Here is a 19,601-nt window from a genome sequence, read left to right on the forward strand (position 1 = left end):
ATGGCATCAAGGTCATGTGAATGTAATTTCAGAAGGGTGGCCGATCTAGCATCTTCTGGTCCTTTTGGGTCTAATGCCGTTTGGATAATCTAACGGTTAAATGTGCCTATGCAAAGACTTAATTGCCAAAGGTTGATCGGTTTTCATTTTTTGAGGTAAAAGTTGGTCCCGTTCTGCAGGAAAAGATCAGTCGACAATACTCTCTATGTCTTATTTCAACAATCCCGCTGTGTGTTTTTAAAAAAAAAAAAAAACTGAAGCTCCTAATCAAGTCGTTGAAGCCTGTACCACAGTCACCATCTCAAGTATATATATCTTCGAACAGGGAGTATATGGATCACCAGACCATGGCAAAATACCATTTCTAAGTCCAAGATCAACTTTCCTGCAACTCCGACTAGCTGTGTTGAGCATGTGTAAGTACAATAGACATGGCCTGACAAAAGAGCGAATGGTGAGCATGAACGAGTCAAAAGCAAAAGCAAACTTGAGTACATTTTTTAAGGTGAATCCCCAACCTCAAGACTCTCACAAAAGTTGGGCACTATATATTCAGATGGTTTACAGCCCATAAAAACACATGAATGGTCTTTATTTAAGCGACCATCGGAACTGGGATGGCAAAGTCTCCATCCTCTGCTTCTGCTTAACGAAACTGCTGAATGTGTTGCCGAATTTCGTTCAGATGTGGATAGAGCAGTTGATGTGAACCTTGCAGATGCGACCTGTTAGAGCAATCGAACTTCTCTGCTTTCAATCTAAGTTATAAGCCAATTAGCTGCAGCTACTTTTCCCGCCTCTGGAAAGTGCTTCCCCTCTATTCCAAGCCCAAGACGTCTCCATCATAAACATCACTTGCAGGGTTTTGGCGAATTGTTAATGGTTGACAATGAGAGCATTTTGCCAATTTTGGCACACCGTCATACGTTTCAACTATGAAGCTCTAAGCTTCTGATATTGCCATGTCTCCAGAAAGGTCAACTCCAGTCAATGCAGTTGCGGATCAAAGCTGATGCACGCTCGATTTGGATTTACCACAAGAGAAATCTGGCTCATCAACTGAGTGCAAGACAAGATCGGGCTTTGGGGATTCTAATTCCAGAACCACCTGCCCAGAGGTAGCAAAACAGTTCTTCATATGTGAGAGAGAGAGAGACAGCATTAACTGCTAACAATAATCATAGCATTCAACAGAAAAGAAGATTTGATTTTTGTGAAAGCCCAAGCTTATATGGATCAAAGACCTAAAGCGGACAATGTTTTTCATCTCATTCAAATTTAGGCTCCATTTATTTCGTGTAAGATAAATGATTTGGAAAATATTTTCCTAAAAATGATCGCTTATATCACTTAAAATAACTAGCCGACGAGAAATGTTTTCATTAACAACGATTTGGAAAATATTCTCGTAAAAATGGCTTGGACAATTTAATGCATGTTCACTTTTCAAAATCTTCATCAAAGCTTCAAGTGGAGTGATTAAAAAAAAGGAAATAAAAAGGACCTATGGGGGTTCAGTTGTTAGGGTTTCCCATAAGAGAAGTATCTCGTTACGCGTGTTTCAGCAGCAATGACTTGTAATTTCCCTGAAACATTAAAATTAAATAGAAATGGCACTACCCAAGGTGCCATGAAATCGAGAAGGATGTCATACCAGTGAATTTACCCCAACTCGAAGGACAGGTGCAGGAACATAAAGGTTACATTGCGGACCAAAAGACTGCAGGAAGAATCCATGCAAATATCAGTACTATAGTAGAGGGGGATGAACATGTTTGACAAGGTTCAATCGAACTGAGAACAAAAATAAAAGATTTCTTTACCGGCCAAAATCTTCCTATATTGAAGTCATTAACATATGCAACTCCTTTACCCCATCCTCGGAAAGAAACAAATGTGTCCTTAATTTGGGCGACTTTATTGACACGGAAACTGCCAGCATAAAAGGCAGGTTCTCTTGTTGCACCATCTACTGAAAAGAAACAGAACCAAAAATGTTCTCTTATATTACATCAGTAGAATGATGTACAATGCGGGGAAACATGGTCTAAAACCACAAATAACAGGTGCAAAAACCATAAAATCGATAGTAACAGGCATGACATTACTTGGAAGATTTTACGAGAACGTACCAGATCTATTGATACTTTTGTTAGATAGAACTTTCGTGACTCCTGAATGTCCGACCTGAACAATAGGATTGAGTTTTGTTGCCTCATTCAGGTTGTGCAAAGGAATTGAGAACATTTTCCACCCAAGCAGAACTCTTCCATTTAGGTAAACAGAAGTCAGAATACCCTGTCAAGGTAAAGACGGACAGAGAGATGAACCTTTCATAAAAGCATGGGGGAAAGGGCAATTAAGTCTTCCATGTGTGAATGAAGTAACACATTCTATGAAATCAAGTACTTTCCATTAAAAGCAATTGTGCAGTTAGCTGTCACAAGGAAGCTTTGGTGAGGATCATCGGAGATAATCGTGCAAGCCTTAAGACAAATGTTAGAACATAATTATCATCCTTGTTAAGAATCTTGTAACCACAAACACCAGAAAAAGAGACCAGGAAGGCAAAATCCAGGTGCTGTCAAGAGTTTGAGAGGTTTCGCAAAAGTGTAGATTTTGAGAATTTACCCTTAAAGTATCTCCAACAATTATTGCAATTGTCGGCACACTCCACAGATGCCCTATATAGAATGTAGTAGAAAAATGCATGATTTTAGGAAATGCAGGAATTTTACTGAAATTGCAAAAGCCTGCAAAGAAGGTGGTTCTATCTCAAAACTTTAAGCAATAACTACCAACTAGCATCAGCAAAACTGACTGAGATTCTACAAGAGTGTTTCAGCACACTGAACAATGTTCCTCCTATTACCAAGTTGGATATTCAATTTGAGTACTATAGCTTTTCAAAGTTTCATACATAATTGAGGGATTATAGCAAAGATCGAATTAACAACCTTCAGCAACAATTTAATCACTTTGGAATTCAAGTATACTCAAGGTAAGTATTTTTGTATCTTGACTAATTCTAGATTTACACTTGAGCATTAAAACACACTGACTTTGTTTCAAATCATGTTCAACTATGCCAAAAAAGGGAAAACATAACAAACAACCGTCTCAATTTTCAAAAATACTTACCTTCATGTCAAACATGTAGGATCCATAATTTACTCGACCCATGTTCTCAACCTATAGGAAGAACAACTGCATTAGTTTTGGAATGGAGGTGAACAAGAATATTTCCAACACATTGCACCTATTACGGCAGAACTCAATTGAAAAGTGAAACAAACAAAATACTTGAGAACTTCACGTCACAATTGTCTTGTTTCAATAAGTTCGGTTACCACGTTCATTAAAACCATCACTCTCAACTACCACTCTAAACAAGGGGATACCCAGCAGATGTTAAGTGCAGGGATGACGTTGAAATTTCAAAGTGAAGCAAGTAGAATCAAATACAAATGTTACGTGCAGCTAAAATGGCATCCCTGAACAACTAAGTGACGTTCCTTTGGATACATGTATGAGGTAATCTGCCTAAAACAAGCATATTTGCATATGTATACAATGTTGGATGACCTATTTTCTCAAACAGCTATGGTAAACTTTGTCTGCATTTTAAAATGCATTTCAACCATTTAGCCCCATATTAATTCTATCTCCACAGTCAATTCAAACAAAGTAATGAGAGAACAAACCACGAGGGGACTTGGAATAACCAGAAACCAGTACAGTGTCATGTAAAAATTCAAGTACGCTGCCAACTACTGCAAAAGATTTTTTGCGCTCAAATCAATGATCACTTTGACAAGCAAAGCACGCAACTTACGAGCTACTGCGAAAATTTCACCTCAAAGAAGACAAAGCACTATTCAACAAAATTAGATTGTGTTTGCTTGAGGAATTTGATGAGCTATCCCAGAAGTTATGGCATACCAAAGAGGAGCTAGGATCACATACCAAGACATATAAGGTGATTCTTGACGCACATTTGGTAACTGGAAGACGAAGTGGTTTATTTGACCATCTTTCAATAGCACCAGCATATAGTGGTCTGTCCTCTAGCGAAGTGCATGACACAAACACCTGGCCTCTATCGTGCACCTGCAATCAGAACTTATGTGTTTGTTTTATCTCAATGAATCTATATCACTTAGCACAATATTTATTTAGACTCTTTCTTAAACCCCATGATTAAGGGGAGCCTACAAAATTGGAACGGGTTGACATTGCAATATTGCAAATTAAAGCTGGGGTACTGAGAGAACATCAGATATTAAGGGGAGCCCACAAAATTGGAACAGGGTTGACATTGCAATATTGCACATTAAAACTGCTGTAGTGAGAGAACATCAGATATTGTCAATGGACATCTATCAAACATCTTCTCTTCCATCGGTGAACCATTAGATATAAATATAAGATAAAGAGAAGGGCAATCATATATACAGAAGCTCAGAGCCCAAAAAGAGATTATTCACAAGACAAATGTTCTTCAGTGTCTAATAATGCATTAGAACCAATGAAATAGTTTTCCCCATGCTTTCAAAGTATAATGTAAAAGGTTACCTTGGGTATGGTAAGCATACTCCCATCGTCCATTGCAGCAAATTCAGATGCATATAATAAGAATCCAAACATCTGAACAGAAAAGGCATATTTAGCTACTTTCATTATTAAGCAAACTTCTGTATTTCAACTGCTCATATTAACCTCCAAGACTACGCAATATATACGAACCTGGCCAACTAACTCCATTGACAAGGGGTTTTCAGACTCCACAACATCATGAGGACCTAGAACATTTAGTAAATCAAAAAGAAAAGAGGTTCTTTGTAGCTGAATCCTTCCATAGCCTGTCTTTGCATTGTTGTAAGGTACCGAAGGAAGAGGCACTGTAGAATACTGCTTGACAATTTTCCTAATAGCTGAAACAAATCCAGAATGAAATTTTGCACACGATGTTTTACAATCACAAGTACAGAACCACACGTTTTTTAAACATTTTAGAGGCAAAAAGTACTTTTTTCGGTTAATAAAAGTTGAGGTGAGCCACAAGATATAAAAAAAAAAAGAGAGTAACAAGTAGAAGCCATCCAAATTCCCAATTGTAGTTTGACTGCAGTTCATTGCCAAAAAAAGGGAGAGAAATGATTGAAGGGCTCTAGACCGAAAAGGCCAGAGACAACAAGTTAATCTCTTCACATAATTCTTAAAACCACCTGCATGCACCACTTAACACCGAAATCGTAGTAGCTGTATCAAGGTGCCAAAGATCATGACAAACGCCACAACTATAGCAGAACTATTTCTCAATGCAAATTCACACCACCACTACTGTTTTTTGGCCGAATATCATGACTTCAAATTAGCAGGATAACACTACATGAGCAGCATCTCAAAAGTCAAACCTTCTACAGTCACTTTTGAAGCATTGAAACACATTGGCTCAAAAAACAGGAAGCAGTTCCTAGGATAATATGATAGGCAAAAGCTTCAAGAGAGGTAGCCCAATTATGTTACCTTTATATTTTGGATTCTCCACATCACCGGATTCTTTAATAGGGGCATCCTGGAAAAGAAAATCAATTTTATATTTACAACATTAACCATCGGCTGTGACAGATGAAAAAAGGGAAAAAAAAGAAGATCAATTCTTCCTCACATAGTCATAAGAAGTAAGGTCAGGTTTATACTCGGACTCACTCCCGCCAGTATTTGCTCCATTGTAGAACCCAAAATTTGTCCCACCATGTGCCATCTAGAAGCTCAAAGAGATGAAATGAAGACAGTTAATTCCGATCTTCAAATATGAAGGACAACAAAAAATAATATTGGCATACATAGAGCACAGCAGACCCATTTCTTGATAAAATCTTTTCCAGTGCAGCCGCAGTAAATTCAGCATCTGTCTGAGCAATATTCTCACCCCAGTGTGTGAGCCAACCAGTGTAAAACTCCCTGAAACAATAAATTTTCAACAACTGAACCAGTGATCAAGAACGATCGCTTAGCCTAAATTGAAGATTTGTACTTAAATATGCTTAGAGACCCACGCAACAAGTGGTGGCGATTTTCCTGGGGCATTGAACTGCTTCTGCAATTTGAATATAGGCCAAGGCTCGGCACCAGTTTCAAAATCCACAGCTAATATCAGAAAATTGAAGTGAGGAGATTGTATGGGACTTAGATCTAAAAGTTGCTCGAAAAGATGTGCCATGGAAACTGAATAGTAGCTTAATTCTAGAGAGCATCAATAGGAACAACTATTGATAAACGTCTCTTAGAACATGAGGAAACAATCCAAAACTGAGAAGTACAATGACTCTCTAAATCCATAAAACACACATGAACAATGAGTTAACCTGAGAAAACATCTTCGTCTCCAACTGTTCCTTTCTGAAGAGCTTCCTTAGAACCTCCATCTGTAGTGTAGCTGCAGCATTAGAATAACAATTTCAGAAGATCAGAGAATAAAAGGATGTCATGCCTAGTGTCATTCTTAAGTGCTTCCATGTTCCACAAATGCAAGACATGAGTATTAGGCAATAAGGGGAAAAAAAATAGTCTCCTTAACGGATGCATGCGCAATTTGTATCATTTTGCCAAAATAAGGAGATCGAGCATACATCTAATCCTACGGTGAAATTGAATTTGCCAAACAGAGAACTTCTTACAGGATTACTTCATCGCCTAGGTATCCTCGAGCCAATTTCGCAAGGTGATGAAGATAAGTTTTATCGTCTCCATATGAGCCATATTCATTTTCAATCTGTCAAAACAATCATTTACCACCAAGTCAGTACCCCACCCACCCACATTCAGTCAAAAATAAAAATAAAAATACCCCACCTAAAAGAACAGGTGCGATTATATCTGACAAGCCAAAATGCTTCGAAAGTAAGTATAGCCCTGAGACTACGTGGGTCTAAAATCTCAGACCAGATATTCTTGACAACAAATACGACACAAATTTTTCTCACTAACCATAAAATGCTCTGAAGCGTCAAAAGTACATTGGAAAATTGGAGAAATATCATGCTTGCAAGATCCAGCACAATATTCATACTCAAATAAACTGAACAGTGAAAACATGTAGTACAGCCCTTCAAGTTCAAAGGAATTTTGAAATGCATCAGAACTACTGTCGCCCTTTGCATGTGCACTTACAGTCATGCAGACAGGCATACGCAAGGAAAAAAAAAGAAGCGAATTTAGAAATCTTAGTGAATCCACTGATGGTGGAAGGACAATGTGACCCTAAGACAGTCATTGTGAGTAATCTTTAAACAAACAGAAAAAGTTCTCCTCTGTTAAAAGTAAATAATAAGACCCCTTCTACTTCTTTTTAGAATAAATAACAAGAAGCAATGCTAGTCTCTCTCCTACATTGGCAATCTCCTATTTCCTAAGAAGAAACATAACATAGTAGTTAGCAAAAATAAACAAGAACAATATTAGAAGAAACATAAAAGAGCAGCTAGCAAAGATAAACAAGAACAATATTTGATTTTATACCTGAACCATTATTATAGGGCCACCATTTGCATAAAGAAGAGAAGAAACCTTCGGAAGTAGGATGCTCCACCACCTTTCAACCTGTTAGAGTTAGAAATTTATCGACTATCACTTGAGCATTGCCATGCTGTTAAACATGTGGTCTGCAGTGCATTTTGACTGAGATATGGTACAATATTCAAGAAAGCCAATGACAATATGTTTACACCAAAAACTCCTTACCATTACAGAGTTCATATAGCCAAACCAAACAAATAATTAATATCACCCTCTAATTTCGATGTCATTTCTTCACCACAAGTAGGACCTAGGAAACTGTTAGAACTTCAATTCATTAAATTCCACATGCCCACCTTGTTCCCTAGCTCCCTCCAATACCACCACCAAGTCTACATTCTAATGGGTAACTACATTATTATATCGGTCGATTCATTCTGTAGCTCTCCACTCCCTTTTTTTCTCTTAAATACATGGGATATCCGAACCTTGCAGCTTGACTAACTCTTAAGGAGGCACGCAAACCGCCATATCCACATTTATTCAGATAAGATCACCCAAAGCGCAGCAACATGACCCCTAGTTACTCTGAGCGGAAACATTGTGAGTTGAACGCAAATGAAATCTATCACATCCAAACCAGTCAACCAACCCCTCAGCCAACCCCTGGGTCAGCAGCTCTCCTCTCAGCTCATCCAAAATGACCATTTTTGGAGAAACATTGCCATGGCTAAGTAATCTGCTTATTGGTTGCTAGACACCACTTATTACCCGTCTCGGCCTATTCCAGTTTCCTTCCGCCACTTTGATGCCATATATAGCACCCTTGCTTCACCCATAATTGCGTCCACAACAAAATTTCTACTTAATAATACTGACAGGTACAAATTTTCCCTCATTGATACGAAAAGCATTCAAACTCCAACAATCTAGTCCGAAATTGACGCGGCATCAGCTGAAATTTTACTCGATTTTCATGGGGCTTCCATCTGATTACTATCCTTCAATTGACATTCTTATTGCATGCAGCGCCATTCCATACCTATAATAGTAGTGATTTAGCACCTTGGAAGCTTGGACTTGATCATGGTCCTTATTTTTTGTGGCTACAAATGCATGCAAGAGGGTCCCACTAACTTGCTTTTCCATGATTAAGACCTCTCTCCATTTCATTACAATTTGAGAACTACTCCCAAACTTTGAATTTTTCAGTATAACTAAACATTTCCATCTAGAGAAACAAATGGGAACATTCCATCTAGTATCCTTCAATTGACATTCTTATTGCATGCAGCGCCATTCCATACCTATAATAGTAGTGATTTAGCACCTTGGAAGCTTGGACTTGATCTTGGTCCTTATTTTTTGTGGCTACAAATGCATGCAAGAGGGTCCCACTAACTTGCTTTTCCATGATTAAGACCTCTCTCCATTTCATTACAATTTGAGAACTACTCCCAAACTTTGAATTTTTCAGTATAACTAAACATTTCCATCTAGAGAAACAAATGGGAACATTCCAAAACATGAATCAACAGCACAAATTATTAGCTCCTTTGGAGAGAATCTTGACTTACATAGGCTGACCACTAAGATGAGACAATTTGTCCATATTTAAAGCGAGCAACCGTATAGATGAGAAAAATTCAGGACTTCACTGGACAAAGATGGATGCGCTGAAAAGGACCGGTAACATCAAAATACGGAGATAACCAAAATTTCTAGAGAGATAGAAAGAAAAATGTGAGAGCGTTAACATACATAAAGAGGTAAGCAAAGAAATCAAATCCACCTTTCTTGTGTCTATAAAAGTGGAAGTTAAGCTAGCCACCTTTCTTACATCTCTGAAGATGACCCTAATCTCTTTAGGAATCCATATATCTATCAGTCAAATGGAGCCTGAAAATGACCCTAATCTCTTTAGGAATCCAAAACACATCAAAGAGCTTTTCTAGAACAATTATTCAATCCCACAATGTTCCAGCATCACGAGGCGCAGCAATTCTTGATTACTGACAGATAGAGTAGGAACACATACCAACTTGACAAATGCAGGGTCAGATGATCTTAACGTAAGTGCTGGTTCTATGGCAAGTAGCCAGTAAGGGAAGCCCCCAAAATCCCACTCTGCATCAATATGTACCCATCAGGAACATTTTCAACATATAAATGGGGAAACAAGGAAAATTGGAATGGCATCATATCACAGATATTGCGAATTGATGCACCAAAAGAAACACTAGCGTCCCTATCACAAACTTATAGAATTTAAACAGCGAGCAGTGTCAATATTTATCATATTTATTTCGAAGAATTGTACGTCTCCACTCCAATGGTAAGTCCAACACTGAATGAATGTAATCATATCCTATTGCCAGTAAAAAGAGGACCATACTTGTTGTTCTTGCATAAATAAAAACTTGAAACATGACAACATATCTGAAGATGAGCCATTTATTGAATTACAAAGGACAAGATTTAGCAATCTCCATTACAAACTTAACATGCAAAGAAGCTTTGGTAAGGAAGGCAGAAAACAAGAGCATTTGGAGTCCAGTGCATGTCCTTCTTGGTAATCACACCTATCTAACTACACACACATTAAAATTAAATGAATGAGTCAGAAACTAACTTTGCTCTGTGGAACCAACTATGCTCTCTAGAATTGGCTCTTCACAAAGAAAAGGAAATTAAAGCACAAATGCTACCTGAATTTATTGTGTCTGAAAGATTTTATGGGACCACAACCAACTGTTCTAAAAGTTTAAGCTATTAGATGAAAGCGTGTTTTAATATTTATATATTCCAACACTCCCCCTCACGCTTAGTCTAGTCTTTTTGCCTATTACTAAGCGTGGAAATATTCATTGGGGAGGCAAATAGGGGCCTGGAAAGATTTGAACTCGGGACCTCCTACTCTGATACCATGACAGATTTTATGGTACCACGGCCAACTGTTCTAAAAGCTTAAGTTATTAGATGAAAGCGTGGTTTAATATTTATTTATTCCAACAGTGTCGGGCTAACAAAATGTATGAAGTCATGGTCTTAAAGCATTTCCAACACTTAAAAAGTGAAATTGCACACGACAACCTATTAGCCTACAAGGCATGCTTAATTAAGGGCTAGAAGTCAAGTAATACTTCTTTGTGAGAATGAGAACAGCAACTAAGAGTATTGCTTTAATTAAGTGGAAAGACATGAGAAACAAACTATTCAATGGCTCCAGACAACACAGAAATAAAGGAATAGCACGGACACGAAAGAATAACTAGATCTGCTATTTGCATAGATGTCCTATCAAAGAGAACAGAAAATAGAAGTGGAGAGGATAAAAGAAACATGACATGGAAATGAGGCTGATGTTGTTACATAATGGATAGTGCACTTCACAGCCTCAATCATGCAAATGATGTTTAATCCTTAACAGTCCTAAATAGTGGAACAGATTATAAATTATTCAAGGAAATATACACCAAATATATTTGGCTGCAACAAAATAGAAAACACAGATGCAAGTCAGTCCTACGTGGAGGCATAAACTTCATCTCATCTGTAAAAGGAAACAATTGAGAATTCACGTGACTCTCCGAAATCATGTCTTTGGAAAATCAAATGAACAATGAAGGTCTTCAAGTTCACCATGAATTAGCAATTTCACATTTTATATCTCACTAGACTTAGAAAATACAAAATTCAGTTATGTCCAAACAAACGGTCTAAGGTTAGCAATTCAAACTTTTCACAGCTCCACCAAAAGAAGAAAAGGACATGAGAAGAAGTGTCCTACTTCCACCATTTTGCGCCAAAATGCTACCCCCACTTACTTGTGCACGAAATCAAAGAAGCGTGACTGACGACCCACTCTTGTAATGGAAGAGACACCAATAACCTAGGTCCAAACGGAATGACAGTTTAAATATGCCGAAGGGGCTTAATGAGGCCATGTCAGTCCAATGTCCACTCCAGAGTCAAGATAAGGGCAGCAAACACTTGCATGTGGATTAACAGGTTTTAAAGCACCTACAAGAAGAGTCTGGCCCTTACCTGCACATATATAAGGGCCCACTCGAAGCATAACCAGGAGATCAAGCTTCTTGCACAAGTTGAGAAAAGATATAATATCTGCAATTCCCTCAAAGACTGCTTCGCCTGGTTTTGGTTCATGCAGATTCCATGGAACATATGTCTGGATAGTGTTCAAACCCAAGGCTTTTGCTCTCAACAATCTGTCTTCCCAATACTGAATGTACCATAAATGCCCAAGTGTAAATCAATTTACTAAAGGAAAATGGGCATTGTAACTTCAAGCAAAGAGTGGTTCTAGTCAACATTAAAGAAGATGCTGAGTTATATTAAGAAGTAACAAGTCCTTCTGTGAGCGGCTCCATGAATTTGTCAGGTCATGGAGCTCTAGAGTCTATTGGTTCCTGATGGAGCACAAAGTGATCTTCTAAAACAATCTCAAGTTCAAAGTTCCCTTTCTAGCCTAAATAAGACGCATTACCACATCCAGTAATACTGCTTCAAACATGATCAATATAACATAGTTTCTCTTCTAAAATAATGCATCTCCAAATAGAAAGAAACAGCTATTTGTCAGTAGAATTTGGGAAAAATTATACATAACAATTGTCAGAAAAGACCATTGCAATGAAATCACATCAGTAAGAAGAAAAGCAAGTGGAAAGAAGAAAAATTACCTCCGGAACCACCCGGAAATAGTGAACATCACCACCAATTATCTGAAAGGGATTCCCATCTTTCCAGAACTTGTCACTGGTGATCTCAAACTTCTGACCATTGGACTGACAAAAGTAAATAGCAATCAGACTCAGGTATAGAAGTAACACGAGAAACAACTGAACTTCAAACCCACAACTATGCAGATTCACAATCAAAGGTAACTAGTCTCCATAAAGTGAGATGCACATTTTGAAGGAGCAGAATAAATCAAAACTTAAACTACAATAACATTAAAAAATCACTTTTCAATCGCTGGACATAATCCGGAAAAGTGGACACAAAGAAGCAGGAACCTTGCAGCTTAAGGCAGCTCTCATTAGGGAAAGTCCTCTTAAAACGAAGTCAACACTTGAAAGGAGCTCAGGTCAATCTCGGATTGAACTTTGAACGATAATGCAGAAACTAACAATTTATGCTAGCATTGATGAAAAACAGCAGTGTGACAACTAAATTTCTACAGCCGACATAGTGATCAGCAGCGTTTAAAGTCAGTATTGCCTTGAATGACGAACGGACAAAACAGAATCAGACAGGCTAGACACAACGAAGCGACAAGAACCGACCGTTAAATCATTCCAGACAGTCGATCTTTCGCCGAACGTTGAACACGCGACACTCAAAACGTGACCAATTCAAGGCAGTTCAAACCAATCAAAATCCATAGAAGGCAGCTCAAACCGATCAATTCCAACGAAGGCAGCTCAAACAGATCAAAATACGACGACTAAGTCGCTATCGCTTGCGGAAAAACTATGCATTTTCGAAGCGCAGCGCAATCGCACCGTCCTGGGGAGAGAAGAGCGGGGAGAGGAGAGGGAAGGGAGCGGAGCGAAGGCGGGGACGAAGGCTCCGAAGGCGGCGAGGGAGAGGAGAGTGACGAAGACAGTGGTGCGGCGGAGGCTTCGCTTCCTCGCCATTGCGGTGGCCCTGGAGGCTGACTCTACGGTGTGAAGAGGAAGAGTGTTGGAAGCAGGAGTGCGAGCTGTCGAACTCATGGTGGTTCCGACAGATTGTGGTCCGATCGTAATTATAGCTGGCGTGGCTGCGCGCTGGTTGGTTGTCCTTCGGTCAACGCCGTTACTTTCAGCCCATTTGCACCGTTGAAGCTCGAGAGTTTGGTCCGCCGCATTCAACGGTGTAGATGAACAGCGAATATTTTGTTTGCTTATTTGTTTTATTCGTTTACTTGCCTGTCGACCACATTATATTAATTTGAAATAAAACAGTGGGAAAATTTCAAATTATGGCTCTCATTCGAGATTAAAGTTTTAAATAAAGGCTTGAAGTGATCATGGAGTCTAAAAAAGGACCTGGCCTAAAGGGTATTTTCATCACTTCCCTTTTTGATTTTTTTTCTATGTTTTTTCCTTTTTCAGTTTTTTAAAATTAAAAAAGAAATTGAAAATTTGAAAAAATAAAGGAACAAACACACTCGGAGGGCTGGCTGCCGCCCCACTGCCGATGGGGGCGTCGGCGAAAGCCAGCGGGTTCGCGAGCGCCTTAGCGAGGGCGGGTAGGTCCTTGCTAGAACCAAGAGAGGGTTGGTCCTGGGTGATACACGACCAAAACATGGTCGACATTCCGGACACCCTAACAACATGCTAAACCATATCTTCTTCTATTTAGGATCGACCTAGCTTTAGCTAAACCATATCTTTCCCTATTACATAGTTTATCCTAAATAGTGATTAATGAGAATCAAGGTCTTAACTACCTAGCTCTAGCTAACATATCTTCCTCTATTTAATGACATGTCACCTTAGTAACACATTTCATGAATTTCGCTGGCCCATAGAGGCACATGTTGACATACCATTGTTAACTGTTCTAAAAACTTAAGTTGATAAATGAAAGCATAATTTAGTCTTTAATTTAGCCTAAACTAATTTATGGGTCACTAAACATCCCAAAGTACACGCAAAACACATTTCTTTCGTAAAAAAAGGGAATGATATGGCTTTAATTTCAAACCTTAGCGAAGTGAGCTAAGCTCGATTGATGTGGCAATCTAGAAAGCATGGTCACTCTCTAGGGGTTTCATGTCCTTATCGACACATTTTGACACACGACCGGAACGTGGTCAATGCTCTAGACATCCCAATGACACGCTAAACCATATCTTCCCCTATTTATGACCGACCTAGCTCTAAATAAATCATATCTTCCAATATTGCATGGTTTGTCCTGAATAGTAATTAATGAGAATCAAAGGTCTTAACTACCTAGCTCTAGCTAAACCATATCTTTTCGTATTTAATGACGCACCACCTTAGTCACACATTTCATGAATTTCACTAGGCCGTCGAGGCACATGTTAACATACCACTGTCAACTATTCTAAAAACTTAAGCTAATAAGCGATAAAGTCATTTAGTATTTAATTTAGCCTAAACTAATTTATGGATGCCTAAAAATCCCAAAGTACACATATGACACATTTCTTCTTTAACAAAAGGGACGACATGGCTTTAATTTCAAACCCTAGTAAAGTAAGTTGAGCTCGATTAATATAGCAATCTAGGAAGTACGGTCACTCTTTAGGAGCCTCGTATCATTATCAACGCGTTTTGACACACAATCGAAACGTGATCAACATCCCAAACATTCCAAAGACACTCTAAACCATGTATTTCCCTATTTATGATCAACCTAGCTCTAGTTAAATCATATCTTTCCCCATTGCGTGGTTTATCTTGAATAGTGAACTTGAAATCAGTATTCAACAATCAACATATTTTTACTGATAGATCCTATGCTAATGTATAAGCTCCAAGCAAGTTGCAGTACTTAACATGCATATAGTGGAAAGCATAATATTATAGTAGGTGATGATTTTATTGGGAAAAATGAAATGACAAATAAAGGAGTATATTCGGTGTAGGTCAACACCGTAGAGATTACTATACTTGGGCTAATTACGGGCATCTCCAACTTTCCCGTTTTTCTAATATTAGAAACTGCTTGCAATGGAGGATTTGTTCGCCGTAGAGTTGCCACAGCACCGGATATCCTTTCTACTTTGAAAGGATGCAAGCAAGATCCAGTTGAAAATGCCCTACAAAGACCTTTGGTGACGATGGATGCATATAGATAGTGTGAGATGTCTTTAATACTACGGTCTCCATAAACATCTCTCGGGATACCCTCCTCATGCACCTGCACCATCGGGTATTCAAAACCGAAGTGCTTGTGCTATAAATGTCCACAGAACCAATTATTACAAGTAATTTCATTGCATGGTCAGCATCTCAAAACTCAAAACAAATCAAAAAATCATCTTGAGAGCTGCTTTTTGTTCCCTTTAAAAAGAAGAATTGATTAAGCAATGAATTTGCTTATAGGTGATTTATGATTTATGCTATCTGTTCATGTAGACATTTATAGCATAGGTGAATCAGTTTGAATAAAGTCCGGATATCTGATATTGGCATGGAAGAGGAAGAGGTTGCATGCACTAAGGATATGTGAAGAAAAGAGGTGAGGCCAAAGAGCAAGCAGAAGCAGCTAACAAACGAATGTGTCCTTTCCACCAGAAGATGCGAGAGGGAGAGAAACATGACAACGCTGAGGATTAGTTTGAATAAAGTCCAAATATCTGATATTGACATGGAAGAGCAAAGGGTTGCATTCACTATGGATATGTGAAGAAGATAGTCGAGGCCGAAGAGCAAGCAGAAGCAGCCATAAACGAATGTGTCCTCTCGACCAGAAGATGCAAGAGCTATAAATCAATTTTTGAGAGGGAGTTACTTGCAAAAATTTTTTCCCAATCCGATTCATTTCTGCTGATCCCAATTTGAAAATTGTCGGCCCTTCTTCGTGAATATCCGCACAATGATAACCCATGATTTGTTTGATTTCTTGAGCAATTATGTGCAAAATATATTTCACTCTCCTTCATCTTCCATCTCTCTCTGTCACCCTCATTTGTCTTCTTCTTCTTCAAGGGCTTCCGTCTCAATTAGTAATTGCACCGAGTTTGCAAGTTGATCTCTTTTCTTGAAGGCTTATTGCAAAATAGAGTTATTGTTGCGTGTACTCACTCATTTGCCATTTGCCATCTAGAGAAGAAAGCTTCCCGATTTTAATTTTTCATTTTTTAATGAGGATCAAATGTCTTAACTACATTGCTCTAGCTAAACCAACTCTTTTCCTATTTAATGACGTGTCAACTTAGTCACACATCTCATGAATTTCACTGGCCCATTAAGGCATATGTTAACATACCACTATCAGTTGTTTAAAAAATTAAACTGATAAATGAAAGCGTTATTTAGTATTTAATTTAGCCTAAACTAATTTATGGGTCACTAAAAATCCTAAAATATATGCGCGACACATTTCTTCCATAAAAAAGGGACGACATAGCTTAATTTCATACCCTAGTGAAGTTAGCTAAGCTCGATTGATATGGCAATCTAGGAAGCATGTTCACTCTCTAGGGGCCTCGTGGCGTTGTCGACACGTTTTGACACACGATCGAAACATGGTCAACGTTCCGGACACTTCAACGATACGCTAAACCATATCTTCCCCTAGTTAGGATCAACCTAACTCTAGCTAAATCATATCTTTCCCTATTGCTTGGTTTGTCTTAAATAATGAACCTGAAATCAGTGCTCAACAATCAACATACTTGTACTGACAGATCCTATGCTAATGTATAAGCTCCACCTTCATAGGATAACCAAGTTGCAATACTTAACATGCATCTAGTGAAAAGCATAACATTATAATAAGTGAAGATTTGACCGGGCAAAATGAATTGACAAATAAAGGATTATGTTCGGTGTAGGGTCAACACCGGAGAGATTAGTATACTTGGGCTATTTTCGGGCATCTCCAACTTTTTCATTTTTCTGATATTAGAAACTGCTTGCAATGAAGGATTTATTCTCTGTAGAGTTGCCACAACACCGAATATCCCTTCTACTTTGAAAGGATGTGACCAAGCTTCAGTTGAAAGTGCCCTACAAATACCATTGGTGATGATGGATGCATTTAGACAGTGTTAGATGTCTTTAATACTACAGTCTCCATAAACATCTCTCCGGATACCTCTGCTCATGCACCTGCACCATCAACATTCAAAACTGATCAGCATGTGCTATAAATGTCCACAGAAATAATCACTACAAGTAATTTCATTGAATTGCCAACATCTTAAAACTCATAACAAACCAAAAAATCATCTTGAGGGTTGCTTTTTGTACCCTTAAAAAAGAAGAGTTGAGCATGCAGTGAACTTGCTTATAGGTGATTTATTATTTATGCTCTCTGTGTCATGTAGACATTTATAGCATAGGCGGTCGGTTTGAATAAAGTTTGAATATCTGATATTAGCATAAAAGAGGAAAAGGTTGCATACACTACAGCTATGTGAAGAAAAGATGTAAGGTCAAAGAGCAAGCAGAAGCAGCTACAAATAAATGTGTCCTCTCCACTAGAAGATGCAAAAGGGAGAGAAACACGATAATGCTAAGGATCAGTAAATAAAGTCCGAATATCTGATATTGGTATGGAAGAGGAAAATGTTGTATACACTAATGATATATGAAGAAAAGAGATTAGGCCGAAGAGCATGCAGAAGAAGCCACAAACGAATGTGTCCTCTTGAACAGAAGATGCAAGAACAATAAATCAATTTTTGAGAGAGAGATATACCAGCACATTTTTCTCCCAATCTGATTCATTTTTGCTGATTCCAATTTGAAAAAAAAAAAATTGTCGGCCCTTCTTAGTGAATATCCGTGCAGTAATAGCCCGGGATTTGTTTGATTTCTCGAGCAATTATGTGCAAAATATATTCCACTGTCCTTCGTTTCCCATCTCTCTGTCTCCCCCTTTGTCTTCTTCTTCTTTAAGAACTTCTGTCTCCAACTAGTAACTGCACTGAATTTGCAAGTCAATATATTTTCTTGAAACCTTGTTGCAAAAAAGAGTTATTGTTGCGTGTGCGCTCACTCATTTGACATTTGCTAGCTAGAGGAGAAAGCTTCTCGATTATAATTTTTTTAATGATAATCAAAGGTCTTTACTAACTAACGCTAGCTAAACCATGTCTTCCCCTATTTAATGACGTGTCGCCTTAGTCACACATTTCAGGAATTTCACTATCCCATCGAGGCATATGTTGACATGTCATTGTAAATATTCTAAAAACTTAAGCTGGTAAATGAAAGTGTGGTTTAGTATTTAATTTAGCCTAAACTAATTTATGAGTCACTAAAATCCCAAAGTACATGCTTAACGCATTTTTTCTGTCTAGAAAGGGACAATATGGCTTTAATTTCAAACCCTAGTGAAGTTAGCTGAGATCGATTGATTTGGCAATCTAAGAAGCACAGTCACTCTCTAAGGACTTTGTGTCGTTATCGACGGATTTTGACATACTACTGAAATGTAGTCAACACTTCGGACACCCCAACAACACAATAAATCATATCTTCCCCAATTTAGGACTTACATAGCTCTAGCCGAACCATGTCTTCTCCTATTGCATGGTTTGTCCTAAATAGTAATTAATGAGAATCAAAGGTCTTAACTACCTAACTCTAACTAAACCATATCTTCTCCTATTTAATGATGTGTCACTTAAATCACATATTTCATGAATTTCACGAGCCCATCGAGGTACATGTTGACATGTAACTGTTAACATTTCTAAAAATTTAAGCTAATAAATGAAAATGTGGTCTAACATTTAATTTAGCATAAATTGATTTGTGGGTCACTAAAAATCCCAAAGTATATGCATGACACATTTCTTCCATAACAAAAGGGACGACATGACTTTAATTTCAAACCCTAGTGAATTTAGCTGAGCTTGATTGATGTGGCAATCTAGGAAGTACGGTCACTCTCTAGGGGCCTCGTGTCGTTATGGATGCGTTATAACACACGACCGAAATGTGGCCGACGCTCCTAATACCCCAACAACGCACTAAACCATATCTTCCCCTTTTTAGGATCGACCTACCTCTAACTAAACTATATCTTCCCCTATTGCATGGTTTGTCCTAAATAGTGATTAATGAGAATCAAAGGCCTTAAGTACCTAGCTTTAGCTAAATCATATCTTTCCCTATTTAATGACGCGTTACCTTAGTCACACATTTCATGAATTTCACTGGCTTATCGAGGCACATGTTGACATACAACCGTCAACTGTTCTAAAAACTTAAACCGATAAATGAAAGCGTGATTTAGTATTCAATTTAGCCTAAACTAATTTATAGGTAACTAAAAATTCCAAAGTACAGACATGACACATTTCTTCCGAAAAAAAGGAACGATATGGCTTGAATTTCAAACCCTAGTGAAGTTAGTTGAGC

General features: G+C 38.2%; 1 protein-coding gene across 1 annotated transcript; it reads right to left on the bottom strand.

Moving 5' to 3' along the window:
• Positions 1 to 478: 478 nt before the first annotated feature.
• On the bottom strand, positions 479 to 13,295 carry LOC115737941 (beta-galactosidase 17). Its single transcript, XM_030670380.2, has 19 exons — positions 13,050 to 13,295; positions 12,225 to 12,329; positions 11,569 to 11,764; positions 9,560 to 9,648; positions 7,525 to 7,605; positions 6,684 to 6,778; positions 6,372 to 6,442; positions 6,063 to 6,153; positions 5,850 to 5,967; positions 5,672 to 5,767; positions 5,530 to 5,578; positions 4,747 to 4,934; positions 4,576 to 4,647; positions 3,967 to 4,110; positions 3,142 to 3,192; positions 2,133 to 2,298; positions 1,824 to 1,969; positions 1,655 to 1,720; positions 479 to 1,108 (listed from the first exon to the last, which is right to left on the bottom strand). The coding sequence occupies exons 1-19, from the start codon at positions 13,260 to 13,262 to the stop codon at positions 1,004 to 1,006; spliced, it is 2,142 nt and encodes a 713-aa protein (XP_030526240.1). The 5' UTR covers positions 13,263 to 13,295; the 3' UTR covers positions 479 to 1,003.
• Between the last annotated feature and the right edge of the window lie 6,306 nt (positions 13,296 to 19,601).

This window comes from Rhodamnia argentea, chromosome 8, assembly GCF_020921035.1.
Source record: "Rhodamnia argentea isolate NSW1041297 chromosome 8, ASM2092103v1, whole genome shotgun sequence".
NCBI classification, from domain to species: Eukaryota; Viridiplantae; Streptophyta; class Magnoliopsida; order Myrtales; family Myrtaceae; genus Rhodamnia; species Rhodamnia argentea.

What these genes read in the sequence shown, in the direction of transcription:
- LOC115737941 (XM_030670380.2), bottom strand. Translation starts at nt 13,262, where the DNA reads ATGAGTTCGACAGCTCGCACTCCTGCTTCCAACACTCTTCCTCTTCAC. An exon ending in CAATGGAGTTAGTTGGCCAG is followed by an intron (nt 4,648 to 4,746) that starts GTTCGTATATAT and finishes TTTTCTGTTCAG; the next exon opens with ATGTTTGGATTCTTATTATA. An exon ending in CAAAAGTATCAATAGATCTG is followed by an intron (nt 1,970 to 2,132) that starts GTACGTTCTCGT and finishes TCTTTTCAGTAG; the next exon opens with ATGGTGCAACAAGAGAACCT.